The sequence below is a fragment of the Carcharodon carcharias genome, chromosome 15 (assembly GCF_017639515.1).
Source record: "Carcharodon carcharias isolate sCarCar2 chromosome 15, sCarCar2.pri, whole genome shotgun sequence".
Taxonomy (NCBI): Eukaryota; Metazoa; Chordata; class Chondrichthyes; order Lamniformes; family Lamnidae; genus Carcharodon; species Carcharodon carcharias.
The window spans coordinates 109,901,102-109,918,377 of NC_054481.1; the positions used below are offsets into that span (position 1 = coordinate 109,901,102).

Consider the following 17,276-nt stretch of genomic DNA (forward strand, 5'->3'; position numbering starts at 1 on the left):
TAGCACTGGGGCAGAACCCTAAATAACACTGGAGTAGGGACCCCGATAATACTGGGACAGGGCCCCAGATAACACTGAGGCAAGGCTCCTGATAACACTGGGGCAGAACCCCAGATAATACTAGAGCAGGGCCCCCAATAATACTGGGACAGAATCCCCGATAACAATGGGACAGGTTCCCCGATAACACTGAGACAAGGCTCCTGATAACACTGGGGCAGAACCCCAGATAACACGAGAGCAGGGCTCCTGATAATTCTGAGACAGGGCCCCTAATAACACAGGGGCAGAACCGCAGATAACAATAGAGCGGGGCCTCCAATAATACCGGGACAGGGCCCCCAATAACACTGGGATGTGGCCACTGATAACACTGGGACAGGACCCCATTAACGCTGCTGAAAAGCCCTGGCTAACACTGGGGCAGGGTCCCAGATAACACTGGGGCAGGGCCCCCGATAACACAGGGGCAGAACCCCCGATAACACTGAGGCAGGGCCCCTGATAACATTGCGGCTGAACCCCCGAAAACACTGAGGCAGGGCTCCCAATAAAACTGGGACAGGCTCCCTGATAATTCTGGGGCAGAACACCCGACAGCATGGGCTGGGCCCCTGAAAGCACTGGGGCAGAACCCCTGATAACATGAGGGCAGGGCCCCCGATAACATGGGGCAGGGCCCCCAATAACACTGGGGCAGGGCCCCGATAACACTGGGGCAGGGCCCCCGATAACACTGGGACAGATACCCGATAACACTGGGGCAGGCCCCCGACAACACTGCGACAGAGAGTGTTTGATAACACTGGGGCAGGGCCTGCGATAATACTGGGGCAGGGCCCCCGTTAACACTGAGGCAGGACCCCGATAACACTGGGACAAGGCGCCCAATAATAGCCGGGCAGGGCCCCCAATAATACCGGAGCAGAGCCCCCGATAACACCGGGAAAGGGCCCCGATACAACTGGGGAAGGGTCCTCTGTAACACTGGGCAAGGGTCCCTGATAACACTGGGGCAGTGACCCGATAACACTGGAACAGGGCCCCTGAAAACACTGGGGCAGGACCACGATAACACTGCAGCAGAACCTCTGAAAACACTAGGGCAGGGCCCCCGATAACACTGGGGCAGGGCCCCCGATAACACTGGGGCAGGGCCCCCGATAACACTGGGACGGGGCCCCCGATAACACTGGGACAGGGCCCCCGATAACACTGGGGCAGTGTCCCGATAACACTGGGGCAGGGCCCCGATAACACTGGGGCAGGGCCCCCGATAACACTAGGGCAGTGTCCCGACAACACTGGGGCAGGGCACCCGTTAACACTGGGGCAGAGCCCCCGAAAACACTGGGGCAGAGCCCCCATTAACACTGGGACAGAAACCCAATAACACTGGGGCAGGGCACATGATAACACTGGGGTAGAGCCCCGATAACACTGGGGCAGTGTCCCGATAACAATGGGGCTGAACCCCCGATAACACTGGGGCAGCGCCCCTGATAACACTGGGACAGGGCCCCTGAGAACACCGGGGAAGAACCCCCGATAGCACTGGGTCAGGGACCCTGATAACACTAGAGCAGGGACCCCAGATAACACTAGGGCAGGGACCCTGATAATACTGGGGCAGGGCCCCCGATAACACTGGGGCAGGGCCTGTGATAACACTGGGGCAGGGCCCCCGATAGCAATGGCGCAGGGCCCCGTTAGCACTGGGACAGAGCCCTTGATGACACTGGGGCAGGGCCCCTCCTAACACTGGGCTGAACCCCCGATAACACCTTGGTGGAAGCCCCGATAACACTAGGGCAGGGTCCTCGATAACACTAGGGCAGTGGACTCAATAATACTATGGTAGATTGCCCGATAACATTGGGGCAGGGCCCCCATTAACACTGAGACTGTGCCCCCGATAACACTGGGGTAGGGCCACGATAACACTGGGGCAGGGCCCTGGTAACACTGGGGCAGGGCCCCCGATAACACTGGGGCAGGGCCCCCGATAACACTGGGGCAGGCCCCCGATAACACTGGGGCAGGGCCCCCATTAACACTGGGACAGGGCCCCTGATAACACTGGGGCAGGGCCCCCGATAACACTGGGGCAGGGCCCCCGATAACACTGGGGCAGGCCTCTGATAACAGTGGGGCAGGGCCACAATAACACTGGGGCAGTGTCCCGATAACACTGGGGCAGGCCCCTGATAACACTGGGGCAGGGCACCCGATAACACTGGGGCAGAACCCTGATAACACTGGGGCAAGGCCCCTGATAACACTGTGGCAGGGCCCCCGTTAGCACCGGGACAGAAACCCAATAACACTGGGACTGGGTACATGATAGCAATGGGGCAGGGTCCCGTTAACACTGGGACAGAGTGTTTGATAACACTGGGGCAAGCCCCCAATAACACTGGAACAGAAACCCGATAGCACTGGGGCAGGGCTCGCGATAACACTGGGGCAGGGCCCCATTAACACTGGGACAGAAACCCTGATAAAACTAGGGCAGGGTCCCTGATAACACGTGGGAGGGCCCTGCATAACACTGGGACAAGGCCCCCAATAACACCGGGACAGTGCCCCTGATAACACTGGGGCAGGGCCCCTGAGAACACCGGGGAAGAACCCCCGATAGCACTGGGGCAGGGACCCCAGTTAACACCAGAGCAGGGACCCTGATAATACTGGGGCAGGGCCCCCGATAACACTGAGACAAGGCCCCTGATAACACTGGGACAGTGTCCCCGATTACACTGGGGCAGGGCTCCCGATAATAATGGGACAAGGTCCCCAATAGCACTGGGGCAGGGCCCTCGATAACACTGGGGCAGGGCTCCCGATAATAATGGGACAAGGTCCCCAATAGCACTGGGGCAGGACCCTCGATAACACTGGGGCAGGGCTCCCGATAATAATGGGACAAAGTCCCCAATAGCACTGGGGCAGGGCCCTCGACAACACAGGGGCAAGGCCCCCGTTAACACTGGGGTAGGGCCCCCAATAACACAGGGGCAGAGCCCCCGATAGCAACGGCGCAGGGCCCCGTTAGCACTGGGACAGAGCCCTTGATGACACTGGGGCAGGGCCGCTGCTAACACTGGGCTGAACCCCTGATAACACCTTGGTGGAAGCCCCGATAACACTAGGGAAGTGGACTCAATAATACTGTGGTAGATCGCCTGATAACACTAGGGCAGGGCTCCCATTAACACTGAGACTGTGCCCCCAATAACACTGGGGCAGGGCCCCCGTTAACATTGCTGTAAGGCCCCGGTTAACACAGGGGCAGGGCCCCCGATAAAACTGGGGCAGGGTGCCGATAACAATGGGGCTGGGCCCCAATAACACTGGAGCAGGATCCCGATAACACTGGGGCTGGGCCCCGATAACACTGGGGCAAGGCCTCCGATAACACCTGGGCAGGGCCCCATTAACACTAGGACAGAGCCCTTGACAACACTGGTGCAGGGCCCCGATAACACTGGTGCAGGGCCCCTGTTAACACTGGGGAAGGGTCCCCGATAACTCTGGGACAGGGCTCCTGATAACACTGGGACAGGGCACCCAATAACAGCGGGGCAGAGCACTCGATAACATGGGGCAGGGCCTATGATAACAATGGGAGAGGGCTTCCGATAATACCAGGGTAGGACCCCGATAACACTGCTGCAAGGCCCCAGTTAACACAGGCGCAGGGCCCCCGATAAAACTGGGGCAGAGTGCCAATAACACTGGGGCTGGGCCCTGATAAAACTGGGGCAGGGTGCCCATAACATCGGGGCGGGGCCACGGATAACACTGGAGCAGAGCCCCCAATAACACTGGGGAAGGCCCCGATAATACTGGGGCAGGGTGCCCGATAACACTGGGACAGGGCCCCCGATAACACCGGGGCGGAGCCACAGATAACACGGGGGCAGACCCCCCGATAATACTGGGGAAGGGCCCTGATAATACTGGGGCAGGGTGCCCGATAACACTGGGATGGAAGCCCCGATAACACTGGGGCAGGGCCCCCAACAACAACAGGGCAGGGCCCCCGATAACAGTGGGGCAGGGCTCCCGATAACACTGGTTTAGGGCCCCCGATAACTCTGGGGCAGTACCCACAATAATACTGGGGTAGGGCCCTAGAAATGCTGGGACAGGGCCCCTCATACCACTAGGAGAGAACCCCCATTAACACTGGGCAGAACCCTCGATTACACTGGGGCAGGGACCCTGAAATGCTGGTGCAAGATCCCTGGAATTACTGGAACTGGGCCTCGATAACGCTGGGGTAGAACCCCTGGCAAGACTTGGAGTCCAATACTCAGCTGGAATCTTTAATGTCCTAGTTTTCTCCAGTGCTGGCTGTCCTCAGTAATGCCCAAGTGACTCCTCCTAACACAATCTGAAGAAGGTGACAAGGAAAGCTGATATGAATTTGTTTGATCTGAACAAAGCATCGAGTGTAAGGGCCTGTTAAACTTCCGTTTATTACCTCTCTTGAAAACAGCTGAATCACACAGAGCAAGAAGATCCTTGGTTCAATTTCTGGCCTAGTTTACATCATTTATGTGGACATATGGTGTGATGAGCCCAGAGGTTTAATAGCTGGGGTGTTGTTTGCACTGTGTCATTGTACCAGTGGGAGTCAGCACTTCTGGAATAGCATGGCACAGTGGTGGTAGATTAGGGATGTATGAAAATCCCTTGGACTTACCCCAGAGTCCTTTTCTTCATCGCAGGGACGATCTCCGTCTCAATGTTGATATTCAAATCAAACTTCAAAGTGAAACACTCCTTACTGGGATCCTGTAGAACCAGGAGAAAGAATCAGCGCCAGGAAGTAATACAGGAGGACAGGAACTGGGAGACACATCAGCGGAACAGAAACCAAATAAACCCAAGCACAGGTAGTGATTCACTCCCCTCAATAATAGTCCCAAACTCAACGGATAATCTTCAGTGTTGGATACTGGCATCAACTACTCTCAGATTGCTCTGGCACATGCTTTAGAGCCTGTCCAAATGAACCGCACAACTCTCCTTCTCCAGTCTACATCAACAAAGCGTGGGCACTTCTGCTAAACACCAGTGAGAGAACAAGCTTGCTGCACAAAACTGCTTAAATTCAAGATCAATGTGGAAACTCACTCATCCCTCCCAGTGTAGAGGGAGCTTTACTCTGTATCTAACCCCATGCTGTTCCTATCCTGGGAGAGTGTTTGATGGGGACAGTATAGAGGGAGCTTTACTCTGTACCTAACCCAGCACTGAACCTGCCCTGGGAGTGTTTGGTAGGGACAGTGTAGAGGGAGTTTTACTCTGTATCGAATCCGTGCTGTACCTGCTCTAGGAGTATTTGATGGGACAATGTAGAGGGAGTTTTACTTTGTATCGAACCCATCCTATACCTGCTGTGAGAGTATTTGATGGGATAGTGTAGATGGAGCTTTATTCTGTATCTAACCCTTACTGTACCTGCCCTAGGAGTATTTGTTGGGACAGTGTAGAGGGAGCTTTACACAGTGCTCACTCACAATGCCTCATGCAGAAATTGAAATGAGGTCCAAGGGTGATTGAGTGATCCAGAGGTAGATTGTGTGTGGGGACTCTGGCAGGAGATTTGAGGGGGCAATGTGGAGGTATCCGGGGAAGATTGGGGGATTTAGGAGAGAAGCTCGCCAATGATATTGAACACAGTACGATCGGAAGATGATCCTCACATCTGTGTGTCGGCGGCGAGCTTTCTTCTTGCTCAACTTCAGTGCAGAATTCCTCTTGTCACTGTGGGATCAGGAAAATTCAATGAGAGCATGTTTTACCATAAATACAACGCATTGCCCTACCCACGCTCACACAGACCCAGCCCCACTCTCCTTTTGCCCAAGTGAGCTGGCCAATATTAGGGAGTCACCTGTGAGGAACCTCAGGTGGGGACCCGTTTCTTGTCACTCTGCAGGACCTCCATGCAGTGGTGGGTGACCACACTGCAACCCTGCAGGACCAGCAGGGAGAGGGGTGTATGATTCTGCTCATCAGGGTTACAGGATGATGGGGTCATGGGAAGGGGCTGACTTGAGTTCAAAGTTCACAGTCATGGTTAGGGCCATTGCGAACTGTAACAGACCAAAACGTTGAGAGGATGGGCAAGCTCAATCCTGTTAGAAGAACGTGGTCAAAGCACGCACTCCCTGAATTAAACTGATCAGCGCTGCTCACACTCTGCGCTCAACATTTTGACAGCATTGCTTAAAATAAAACAAATACTTTGAAGTGAAATGTTTCTGGAATTTTTGGTGAAGCTACAGGTTTACATCCCTGGTCTTTAGGTTAACTGGAACCAGGTCTCCTTCAGCAGATGGCACTGGTCATGGTCAGGTGCTTAACCACCTTTTTACCTTTTTCCATCCATCCCACTTTCATCATCATCCTCCTTGTCAGATGAATGTCTGGTCTGTGGTGGGCATGATCGAGTTGAGACATTCCTGGCCAAAACAGACCCTGTGGCAACAATAGGAGGTTAAGGTGTTTTCAAATTTCAAATTTCAAGTTCTGTTTTTCCCTCGAGCCCCACAAACCTCCAAGATCTCCATGCTCCTCCATTTCTGGCCTCTTGCACATCCCCAATTTCCATTGTTTCACCATTAGCAGCCACGCTTTCAGTTGCCAAGGCCATAGGCTCTGGGACCTCGTCTCCAAACTCTCCACCTTTCTCTCTTCCTTTTAGCCATTCCTTAAAACCTCTTTGACCAAGCTTTTGGCCACTGTCCTATTATCTCCTTATGAGGCTCTGTGTCAAATTTTGTTTGATTACATTTATCTGTGAAGTGCCTTGGTATGTTTTACAAGGTTAAATACATGATATAAATTCAAGTTGCTGTTGCATTGGATCTGTTTATGGAATAGAAATGAAGGACCTCATGTTTTAATTATTTTTTGAGTTTTGTTCCTTCTTGTAAATGATAAAATTGAGATTTGCATTTTAGTGGGCTATATCACCATGAGATCTATCACAGCTGATACTGGTCCTGTTCTCACTCGACATCAAGCCACACCTACTGATCAGCTGGGGGTCACAGGAGGTGCCCTGGCTGATTTCCCCCTCTCTCTATCCCAGAGCACTGAGGCTATGTGTAGCTCCCATTTAAAGGCCTCCACTTTCCAAGTTAAGAATGTCCTGTGGTTGAAGTGATGGTTCCCATGTGGACTACGCTCTGACTCTGTATTCTACAAACTGAGGTTAAGCCTGGGGCCCAAGTACATCAACCCACTTGTCCACCAATCAAGCCAGGGCTAGGGGAGGGCCAATCACTGGCTAATATGGAATTAGGGAGAATTAATAAAGAGGAAGAGATTGAGGAAAAAAGGAGAGGATGAGAAATGCTTACAAGAATCTCACTCTGGAAACAGACAGGAGCCGGCCTGACAGTGGGTCGGTGTCACATCTGGTGCAGTATCTCTGAGTGACTGGGTGACAGGGTCACTATGTGACTGGATCACAGGATGACTGGGAAACCCACAGGGACTTATTGCTTCCACCTGGTGGATCATGGTCCTACACCCACCATGATCTGCATCCTCTGATATTGATGGTACTGCGACCAGCATCAGGCATCTTGCCAACCAAATCAGGGAAACATGGAAAATCAGAGAAAGTGAGAAGTGAAAAGGTGAAAGCAAGAAGTATGGGAGTGAAGGGCTGACCTTGAGGTGGGAGGTCGAAGCGGATGTGCCGGTCAAAGTGCATCACGTCGTGGATTTTGCTGTCACAGGATGCACAGAGATTCAATGGGGTTTGGTTATTAATCTCCTGACAATCACCATGGTGACACACCTGAAAGAAAGGGGGATACTATTAGGAAAACCAAATATAGAGCACCACACCAAACACAGAGCGGCACGCCAAACTCAGAGCACCGTGCCAAACACAGAGCACCACGCCAAACACACAGCACCACGCCAAACACACAGTAGCATGCCAAACACAGAGCAACATGTCAAACACAGAGCAGCACGTCAAACACAGAGCAGCACTCCAAATTCAAAGCACCACGCCAAACACAGAGCACCACGCCAAATACACAGCAGCAGGCCAAACACACAGCAGCACACCAAACACACAGTAGCATGCCAAACACAGAGCAACATGTCAAACACAGAGCAGCATGTCATACACAGAGCAGCACGTCAAACATGGAGCAACACGCCAAACACGGAGCAGCATGTCAAACACAGAGCAGCACGTCATACACGGAGCAACATGCCAAACACGGAGCAGCATGTCAAACACAGAGCAGCACGTCAAACATGGAGCAGCACATCAAACATGGAGCAGCATGTCAAACACAGAGTAGCACGTCAAACACGGAGCGGCATGTCAAACATGGAGTGGCACATCAAACATGGAGTGGCATGTCAAACACAGAGCAGCATGCCAAACACAAAGCAGCACATCAAACACGGAGCAGCACGTCAAACATGGAGCAGTATGTCAAACAGGGGACAGCACATAAAACATGGAGCAGCATCCCAAAAGCAGAGCAGCACGCCAAACATGGAGCAGCACGTCAAACACAGAGTAGCACGTCAAACACAGAGCAGCATGCCAAACACGGAGCAGCACGCCAAACACGGAGCAGCACATCAAACATGCAGCAGCATGTCAAACAGAGAGCAGTACGTAAACACTGATCAGGGAACACAGAACAGCAATCGAAAAATGGGGCAGCATGCCAAAGACAGAACTATAAGCTATTCAAGAGCCAATATTTCCTTTTCAAGATTTATGTGTGTCAATGTCTGTGTGCGGGAAGAGGGAAAGATGTTCAAAAAGTATCGGCTCTCTTCCCCTCCGGATGAGCTGAAAATTATATCAGCAATTTTACTGAAAATGGAGAATAGACTTGGGGCATCCCTGTCTCCTCTCAGTTGAGGGAATTGCTACAGTTAATCACTGTTCTCACTTGTGCCTAGAGCCCTTTATCAGAATGAATACACCCATGTTATCTCAGTTTCAGTTGTCATATTGTCTACCTGCCAGTTTGAGCAGTCACATTAACAGAAGCATATGAGGCTGTTGGTTACATACCCCATTTGCAACGGGCAATTAATGTGACAATTAATGCTTAGTGAGGTCTTCGACCTAACTCAGGAGAACTGGAAGCTCTTTTGCTAACAAGCTGGGCATTCTGCCACCATTAAAAACCTCTCACAAATTCAGCCTGAAACAGCCACTTCCCCTAAAGATTTGTTATTCCCAGCCAGTCATAGTTGACCATTCAGTGTTTAATCCACTGTTCCTTCTTGATGAGATGATTTGCTGAGAGTCCTTTTCTCATGCATAGGGAATGCAGTTCATAGATTGCTGGATAACAGTCCCCTCCTCACCCTCACCCCAACCTATCTCCCTCTCAAGATGCTGTGAAAATTAGGATTATTCTCTCTGAATAAACAGCTTCAAAATCTTCCCTTGTTTTAGTTCACATGACAGGAGTCTCAGAGCAATGCAGCAGAACACGGCCATAAATCTACCTTGGAGGGTTGGTGAGGTGGGGGGAATTGGTGTCAGGGCCAAAGAGGAAGTGAGAAATAGGACTCATAATGTCAAAATACGGCAACCGAGAATGTCCTTTAAATCCTGCCCTTTGTTCCCATTTGCTGTGACAAGTTCTGAACTGAGGACTGTAGAAGCAGTCCACACACCTCACCTTAGGGACCTCCTGTCCCATTTAATAATCTACTTAAAGCTTTTCTCTGCTATATTAAGATCTGCCATTCTGTTTTGTAACAGATAAGAAAATCTCTTTGTTCATAGACTCAGTGCGTCCAGGATAGTTTTCTGAAACAATATGCTCTAGAACTAACAAGAGGCATGCCATATTTGAATTAGTAATGAGTCAGATTTAGTTAAAAACTTAACATGCTTGAACATTTATGAAATAGCAATCACGATGTGATCAAGGTCAACGTAGTGGTTGAAAAGGGGATACATGAAACAGCTACTCAGAATCTAGGTATATGAAGGACTGACTTCAAAATGGGATGAGACAGAGACTGTTCAGAGTAAACTGGGCCACTCTCTTTGTGAATAAAAGAAAAGATTAGTTGGGGGGGTGTTCATAAAGAAGATTTAATGTGATGCTGAACCAATTTATACCCCTATAAGACAAGAGTTCTACAGCAAAAAAAAAAGTCATGGACAATTGAAGAGGTAAGAAATAACATAAAACCAAAAGATAAAGCAAAACACAGCACTGGTCCTTGCAAACGGGAAAGATACAAAGAGCAGAAAAGGGTGACAAAGCAGAGAGCAAGAGCTACAAAAAGGAGTACGAAAAGAAACTTGCAAGAGGTATCAAAATAAATGCAAAAACATTTACAAATACATGAGGAAAAAGAGGTTGGTCAGAAGCAGGGACCCTTGAAAACTAGCAACGGTGATGCTGTTAATGAAAATAAAGAAATGGCAAACATATTAATCATTACTTTGCATCAGTATTTTACAGCAGAGGAAGAGGTCGGCCTATCAGACATTCCAAGGAATCTATTATTGAATCAGGGACAAAGTTAACAAAAGCATAGTAACAGTATTGCATTAAAGAAAAATACTAAAGAGTGACAAATCACCGGGGCCAGATAGTTTCTATCCCAGAGTTTAAAAAGAAATAGGTGAGAATATTGGATGCCAGGGCATCTGCAAAGTCCTCTTGATTCAGCATGGATTTTCAGTTTGGAAAATTATGCATGTTATTCTGCATTTAAGAAGGGTAACTGAGGGAAACTCCAGGAAATTGGCCTGATATCTGTTGTTAGGAGATTGCTAAAGTCTATAATTAAGGATGGGGTGACTGAACACCTTGAAAATTTTAAGTTGTTCAGAGAGAGCTGATATATGTAAAGGGTACACATAAATCATAACTGATGAATCTAATTGAATTTTATGAAGAGAGGACTAAAGTAGTGGATAGGGGAATGTTCACGGATGTTGTTCATATGTACCTCTAGAAAGCATTTGAAAAGCCCCTCATAAGACACTGTTAGCTAAAGTTGAAACACATGAAATTGAAGGCAAATTATTGACCTAGTTAGGGAATTGGCTGAGTGGAAGGAGACAGAGAGTAGGAATGAGGCCAGGTACTCTAATTGGCAGAGTGTGATTAATGGTATTCCATGAGAATTAACTATTTACTGTATTCATTAACAACTTAGATGATGTGGATATACCCATATTTGCTGATGACACAAAGATAGGCAGTATTGTAAGCAGTGTAGAAGGAAATGTAAAATTACAAAGAGATATTGATTGATTCAGTGAATGGGCAAAACTGTGGCAAATGAAGTTCACTGCAGGAAAATGTGAGGTCATCCACTTTGGACCTAAAAAGGATAGAGCGTGGGTATTTTCTAAATGGTGAATAACTATAAACAATGGAGGTCCAGGTGCATGGATCATCAAAATATCAGAAAATAATCAAAAAGGCAAATGGAATGCTGGCATTTATATCTAGAGGGCTGCATACAATGGGGTAGAAACCATACTTCAGCTATACAAAGCCCTGGTTAGACTACACTTGGAGCACCATCACATCTTAGGAAAGATATATTGGCCTTAGAGGGAGTTCAGCATAAATTTACTAGAACGATACTCTAAGGGTTAACTTATGAAGAGAGATTACTAACTAGGATTGTATTCCCTGGAATTTAGGAAATTAAGGGTGATTTGATATTAAGAGGAATCGATAGGGTAGATAGAAATAAATTATTTCTACTTTTTGGGGAGTCTACAACTATGGTGCACAGTCAAAAAAACTAGAGCCAGACCTTTCAGGAGTGAAAGTAGGAAATGCTTCTATATGCAAAGTGTGGTAGGAGTTGGGAACTCTCTTCCACAATTGATGTTAGATCAATTGTTAATCGTAAAACTGAGATTGACAGATTTTTATTAGCCAGAAGTTCAAGGAATATGGGCAAAAGAGGGTATATGGAGCTAGGTCTCAGATCAGCTACATTCTCATTGAATGGTGGAACAGACTTGAGGGGCTAAATGGCATATTTGTGTTCCTAACTCATAGTGGTCAGAAGCCCCTCTAGCGGTTAGTAGCCCCTCAACCAGAAAGAACAAAACTCTCTCTACACTGTACCCATCAAACACTCCCAAGGGCAGGTACAGCATGGGTTAGATACAGAGTAAAGATTGTTTCTGTTGCCCGGTTTGGCAGGATCAGAAAAAAGCATGTGAGGGGATATGGTAGCATCGTGGTTATGTTATAGGTCCAGTAAACTGGAGACCTGCAGTAAAGATCTGAAAAATCCCACTGTGGCAGCCGGGGAATTTAAATTCAATTACTTAATAAAACTGGAATAAAAAAGCTAGTATAAGTCATGGTGACTCTGAAACCACTGAACTATCGTAAAAACCCATTTTGTTTATTAATGTCCTTCAGGGAACTAAATCTGCCATCCTGACCAGTCTGGCTTAATGTGACTTCAGGCCCAATGCATGTGATTATCCCTTAACTTCCCTCTGCAATGGCGTAGCAAGCCACTCAACCGTATTCAAGATAGCAGCTCAGCACCACCTTCTGAAGAGTAATTAGAGATAGGTAATAAAGGCTGCCTTTGCCAGTGACTCCCATATCCCATGAATAAATTTTAAAAATCCAGCTGACTGAAGGCTTCCTTTGGGAAGGTCAATCTCCACATGCACTGCTCCTAGGCAACAGGGGGTTGGAGGGCCTTGCTCTGTATATTGTGGTGTAGGAACTCCAGTAATGAGTGTTGGTTGTTTAATTTGCTTCCATTGCTCTTCCTTCTACTCTTTTTCCAAAAATAAGATGCAAGGGAATGCATAATGCGAAACTCTTTGGGCTTGATTTTTAGCCCCCACTGGGGCTGGGATCAGAGTTGGGTGGGAGCTAAAAACAGCCCTGCTGGCTGACATGCCAGTTCCCCAGCTCCAGCCTGCCCCCAGGCCATTTTTCTTGAGGAAGGATTGGGTGGGGGGAGGTGCAGAAACAACATGGCTACCTGCCTGCATGCAGTGGGGAGGTAGCCAACATGGCTTCTTAAGGGGCATTTAAGGTCAAATAAAGTAGGCCAACTGGGATCTTCAGTTGGCCTCCAGATTCCTGCAAATGGTGGTGGGCAGTTTAACTACCTGCAAGTGAATTCCTAGTGCCAGTCCAGGGAGCAACACTCCACACAGGCCTCCCTGCTTCCTTGGGTGCAGCAGCAGCAACAGCAACAGGCTGCCCAACAAGCTACATCTCACCCACCCCCCTCCTCCCACAGTGATGGTCTGGCTGCAAAACCCTTTTTTAAAATTTTAAATTCAAAAAAGTTGCAGAGAATACACGCCAATTTTTAAGTGCCTTCTCCCTTACTTACCTTCCATTGCATCCTGCTGCTCCCTTCAATATGGAAGGCCATGATTGTCCCCCCAGTTTCAAGAGCTTGCCCATGGTCTTTAGTTGGATGTTGATCCCATCCTCTGGCCATTTAATTGGCTGCCCCAAGGAAAACCAGGTGAGTGACTGTTTCTCACACACACTGGGGAGCTTCTGACCCACATTTCTGCCTGACAGCAGGGTTCAGAAACCCACAAGGAAAAAAATCCTGTCCAATCTCTCTGCTGTGCGATTCGGGTATGAGGGGGAATTGCAGTCTCAACAAAAGATGGGTGGTCCAATAATCAACAGCAGATAGAAGAAATGTGACCCAAATCATCTGAGAAATAAACCTTCACAAAGAACCTGCTGCGCTCTTTACATCAACTGCTGCCCTCCCTCCAACACTGAGCTAGCTTGAATTACTGATACATCTGGGAATGTAATCCAGTGAAGTGTTTGTTGGAATGTATGTCCATTTCATGACATCATCACTTTAGCTGGATGTCCCATTCAGTGGGATTGGATTTTCCAGGAATCCACCGCAAATATCAGCAGGGGAGTGGCTAGAGTTTCGGTTGAACAAACACCCAGAACCTTTTCCAGCCCCCACCTGGAAATACAGGGCTGGAGAGGGCCTGTAGACATCCTGAGACACACCGTTCTCGCAGTTTGGAGTAACTAGTTGAAAGTAGTGTCATTGATCAGAGCAGTGTGTGTGTGTGACTTTCAGGATCTACTGTCTGCAGTGACAGTCTCAGTGAGCAGGGACAAACTGGGCTTTGACTTAGCTTCAAGCAAAATTCATAGCGGAAGACACAGGCTGCACAGGTTGCAACTCGAGGCGGGTCTGTGAATGTTAGAAATCCTATAATTAACCAAAGCATTAAATAAATCCTCCCATTGATGGGCTGTAACTCAGAGCCCGAACCTGCAGCTGGAGGATAAGAATGGAACCATTTCAAAGCTCAGCCTGGAGAGGGAACAGACAGCTGCATAAATATTGTGCTCTTGGCAGGGTTCTCTCTCATAGTAATTCAGTCCACCAAGAATATCATCAACTGGCTCTGCAAACAGGCCCAACCTCAGCCGCCAGGTCTGGCTTCATCTGCTCAGGAATGACCTGCTCAGACACAGACCAAGCACTCTACTCCTTTAACCCTTCCACTACTAAATTCATGCTGAGCTTAAAGCTCTAGTCTCCATTGTTATCCCAGTTTTCTTCCTCCTTTCCTGAAGGTGGAGGCTCACACTTCCTCCAATACTGGGATACTGCCCTTTGGTATTGTGCCCAAATGGCTAATCATTGTGTGTGAGTCATAACACAATGTGAATAAACAGCCATCAGATTCAAGCCCAAGCCAGTCCATTTTTGAGCACAAAAATTTAAGGGACACTCCCAACATAGTACTGAGGGGGCACTGAGCTGTCAGAGGGACAGTACTGAGGTAGTACTGATCTGTCAAAGGGGTAAATACTGAAAGAGCGCTGAGCTATCAGAGGGGTAAATACTGTGGAATTGTTGAGCTGGCAGAGGGGTAAATGCTGTGGGATTGCTGAGCTGGTGGAGGGGTAGTTCTGAAGGACTGCCGAATTGTCAGAGGGGCAGCACTGGGGGAGTGCTGTAATATCAAAGGGACAGTTGTGAGAGAGTGCTGCACTGCCAGAGTTGCCGTCTTTTGGATGAGAATTAAACTGAAGGCCTGTCTGCCCTCTCAAGTGGATGCAAAAGATCTCAGGGCACTTTTTGAAGAGGAGCAGGGGCATTCCCTGTGATCTCCTGGCCAATATTTATCCTTCAGCCAACATCTGGTTATCTGGTCATTGTCACATTTCTGTTTGTGGGATCTTATTGCACACAAATTGGCTGCTATGTTTCCTACATTACAACAGTGACTATACTTCAAAAGACCTTAACTGGGTGTAAAGGACTTTGAGATGTCTGAGGTCATGAAAGACACTATATAAATGAAAATCTTTATTCTTTTGTCAGAAGTTTAGAGAGAGGGGAAATCAGCCCAGGGTTAAGGAGAGGGAAAATCAGTCAGGATTCCTGCTACTGATAAAAACAAAAAGACTGCGGATGCTGGAAATCCAAAACAAAAACAATTACCTGAAAAAACTCAGCAGGTCCGGCAGCATCGGCGGAGAAGAAAAGAGTTGATGTTTCGAGTCCTCATGACCCTTCGACAGAACTTGAGTTCGAGTCCAAGAAAGAGTTGAAATATAAGCTGGTTTAAGGTGTTGGCCCGGGGTTTGGGGGGGCGGGGGGGGGGGAGAGAGAGAGAGAGAGAGAGAGAGAGAGAGAGAGAGAAGTGGAGGGGGGTGGTGTGGTTGTAGGCAAAAGCAGTGATAGAAGCAGATCATCAAAAGATGTCATAAACAACAGGACAAAAGAACACATAGGTGTTAAAGTTGGTGATATTATCTAAACGAATGTGCTAATTAAGAATGGATGGTAGGGCACTCAAGGTATAGCTCTAGTGGGGGTGGGGGGAGCATAAAAGATTTAAAATATTTAAAAATAATGGAAATAGGTGGGAAAAGAAAAATCTATATAATTTATTGGAAAAAAACAAAAGGAAGGGGGAAACAGAAAGGGGGTGGGGATGGACGGGGGAGCTCAAGACCTAAAGTTGTTGAATTCAATATTCAGTCCGGAAGGCTGTAAAATGCCTAGTCGGAAGATGAGGTGTTGTTCCTCCAGTTTGCATTGGGCTTCACTGGAACAATGCAGCAAGCCAAGGACAGACATGTGGGCAAGAGAGCAGGGTGGAGTGTTAAAATGGCAAGCGACAGGGAGATTTGGGTCATTCTTGCGGACAGTAGCAGGTGTTCCTGCTACTGATCATTGCCCAGTGACCTGGGTTAGAGAGAGGGGAAATCAGTCAGGGTTCCTGCTTCAAATCACTGTTTAGTGGTACCCGGGTAAGGGAGAGGGGAAATCAGCCAGGATTTTTAATCAATAAGGGAATCAAGGGTTATAGGGAAAAGGCAGGAAAGTGGAGTTCAGGATTATCAGATCAGCTATGATCTCATTGAATGGCGGAGCAGGCTTGATGGGCCAAATGGCCTGCTTCTGCTCCTACATGTTATGGTCTTATGGCAGATACAAAATTGGCTGAAAAATAAGAAGCAGAGAGTAATGGTCAATGGATATTTTTCAGGCTGGCGGAAGGTTTGCAGTGGAGTTCCCCAGGGGTCGGTATTGGGACCCTTGCTTTTCCTGATACATATTAATGACCTAGATCTTGGTGCGCAGGGGACAATTTCAAAGTTTGCGGATGATACGAAGTTTGGGAGTGTTGTAAACTGTGAGGAAGACAGTGTAGAAGTTCAAAAGAACATAGACAAGTTGGTGGAGTGGGCAGATAGGTGGCAGATGAAATTCAATGCAGAGAAGTGTGAGGTGATACATTTTGGTAGGAAGAACATGCACAGACAACATAAAATAAGGGATGAAATTTTGAAGGGGGTGCCAGAGCAGGAAGACTAAATGCAGTTAATAAAGCATATAGTATCCTGGACTTTATTTATAGGGGCATAGAGTACAAGAGCAAGGAGGTTATGCTGAATTTATATAAGACACATGTTAGGCCTCAGCTGGAGTATTGTGTAAGTTCTGGGCCCCACATTATAGGAAGAATGTGAACACATTGGAGAGATTGCAGAAAAGGTTTACAAGAATGGTTGCGGGGATGAGAATCATCAGTTACGAAGATAGATTAGCGAAGTTGGGACAGTTCTCCTTGGAGAGAAGACGGCTAAGAGGAGATTTAATAAAGATGTTCAAAATCATGAGGGGGCTGGACAGAGTAGATAGGGAGAAGCTGTTCCTGCTCATAAAAGGATCAAGAACGAGAGGGCACAGGTTTAAAGTGATTTGCAAAAGAAGCA

The 17,276-nt window shown here is 48.1% G+C and overlaps 1 protein-coding gene across 5 annotated transcripts in view; it reads right to left on the bottom strand.

The window, feature by feature from the left end:
* Window positions 1–17,276, bottom strand: part of LOC121287958 (pleckstrin homology domain-containing family G member 5-like) — a 75,025-nt gene that overhangs the window by 48,779 nt on the left and 8,970 nt on the right. For all 5 annotated transcript variants that reach the window (XM_041206123.1, XM_041206122.1, XM_041206124.1 and 2 more), the window contains exons 2-5: window positions 7,699–7,828; window positions 6,393–6,495; window positions 5,718–5,778; window positions 4,712–4,803 (exon numbers count right to left, since the gene is read on the bottom strand). In XM_041206123.1, coding sequence (XP_041062057.1) covers window positions 4,712–4,803; window positions 5,718–5,778; window positions 6,393–6,495; window positions 7,699–7,741 — 299 coding nt within the window. In that variant the 5' untranslated portion in view covers window positions 7,742–7,828. The remainder of the gene's footprint in view (window positions 1–4,711; window positions 4,804–5,717; window positions 5,779–6,392; window positions 6,496–7,698; window positions 7,829–17,276) is intronic.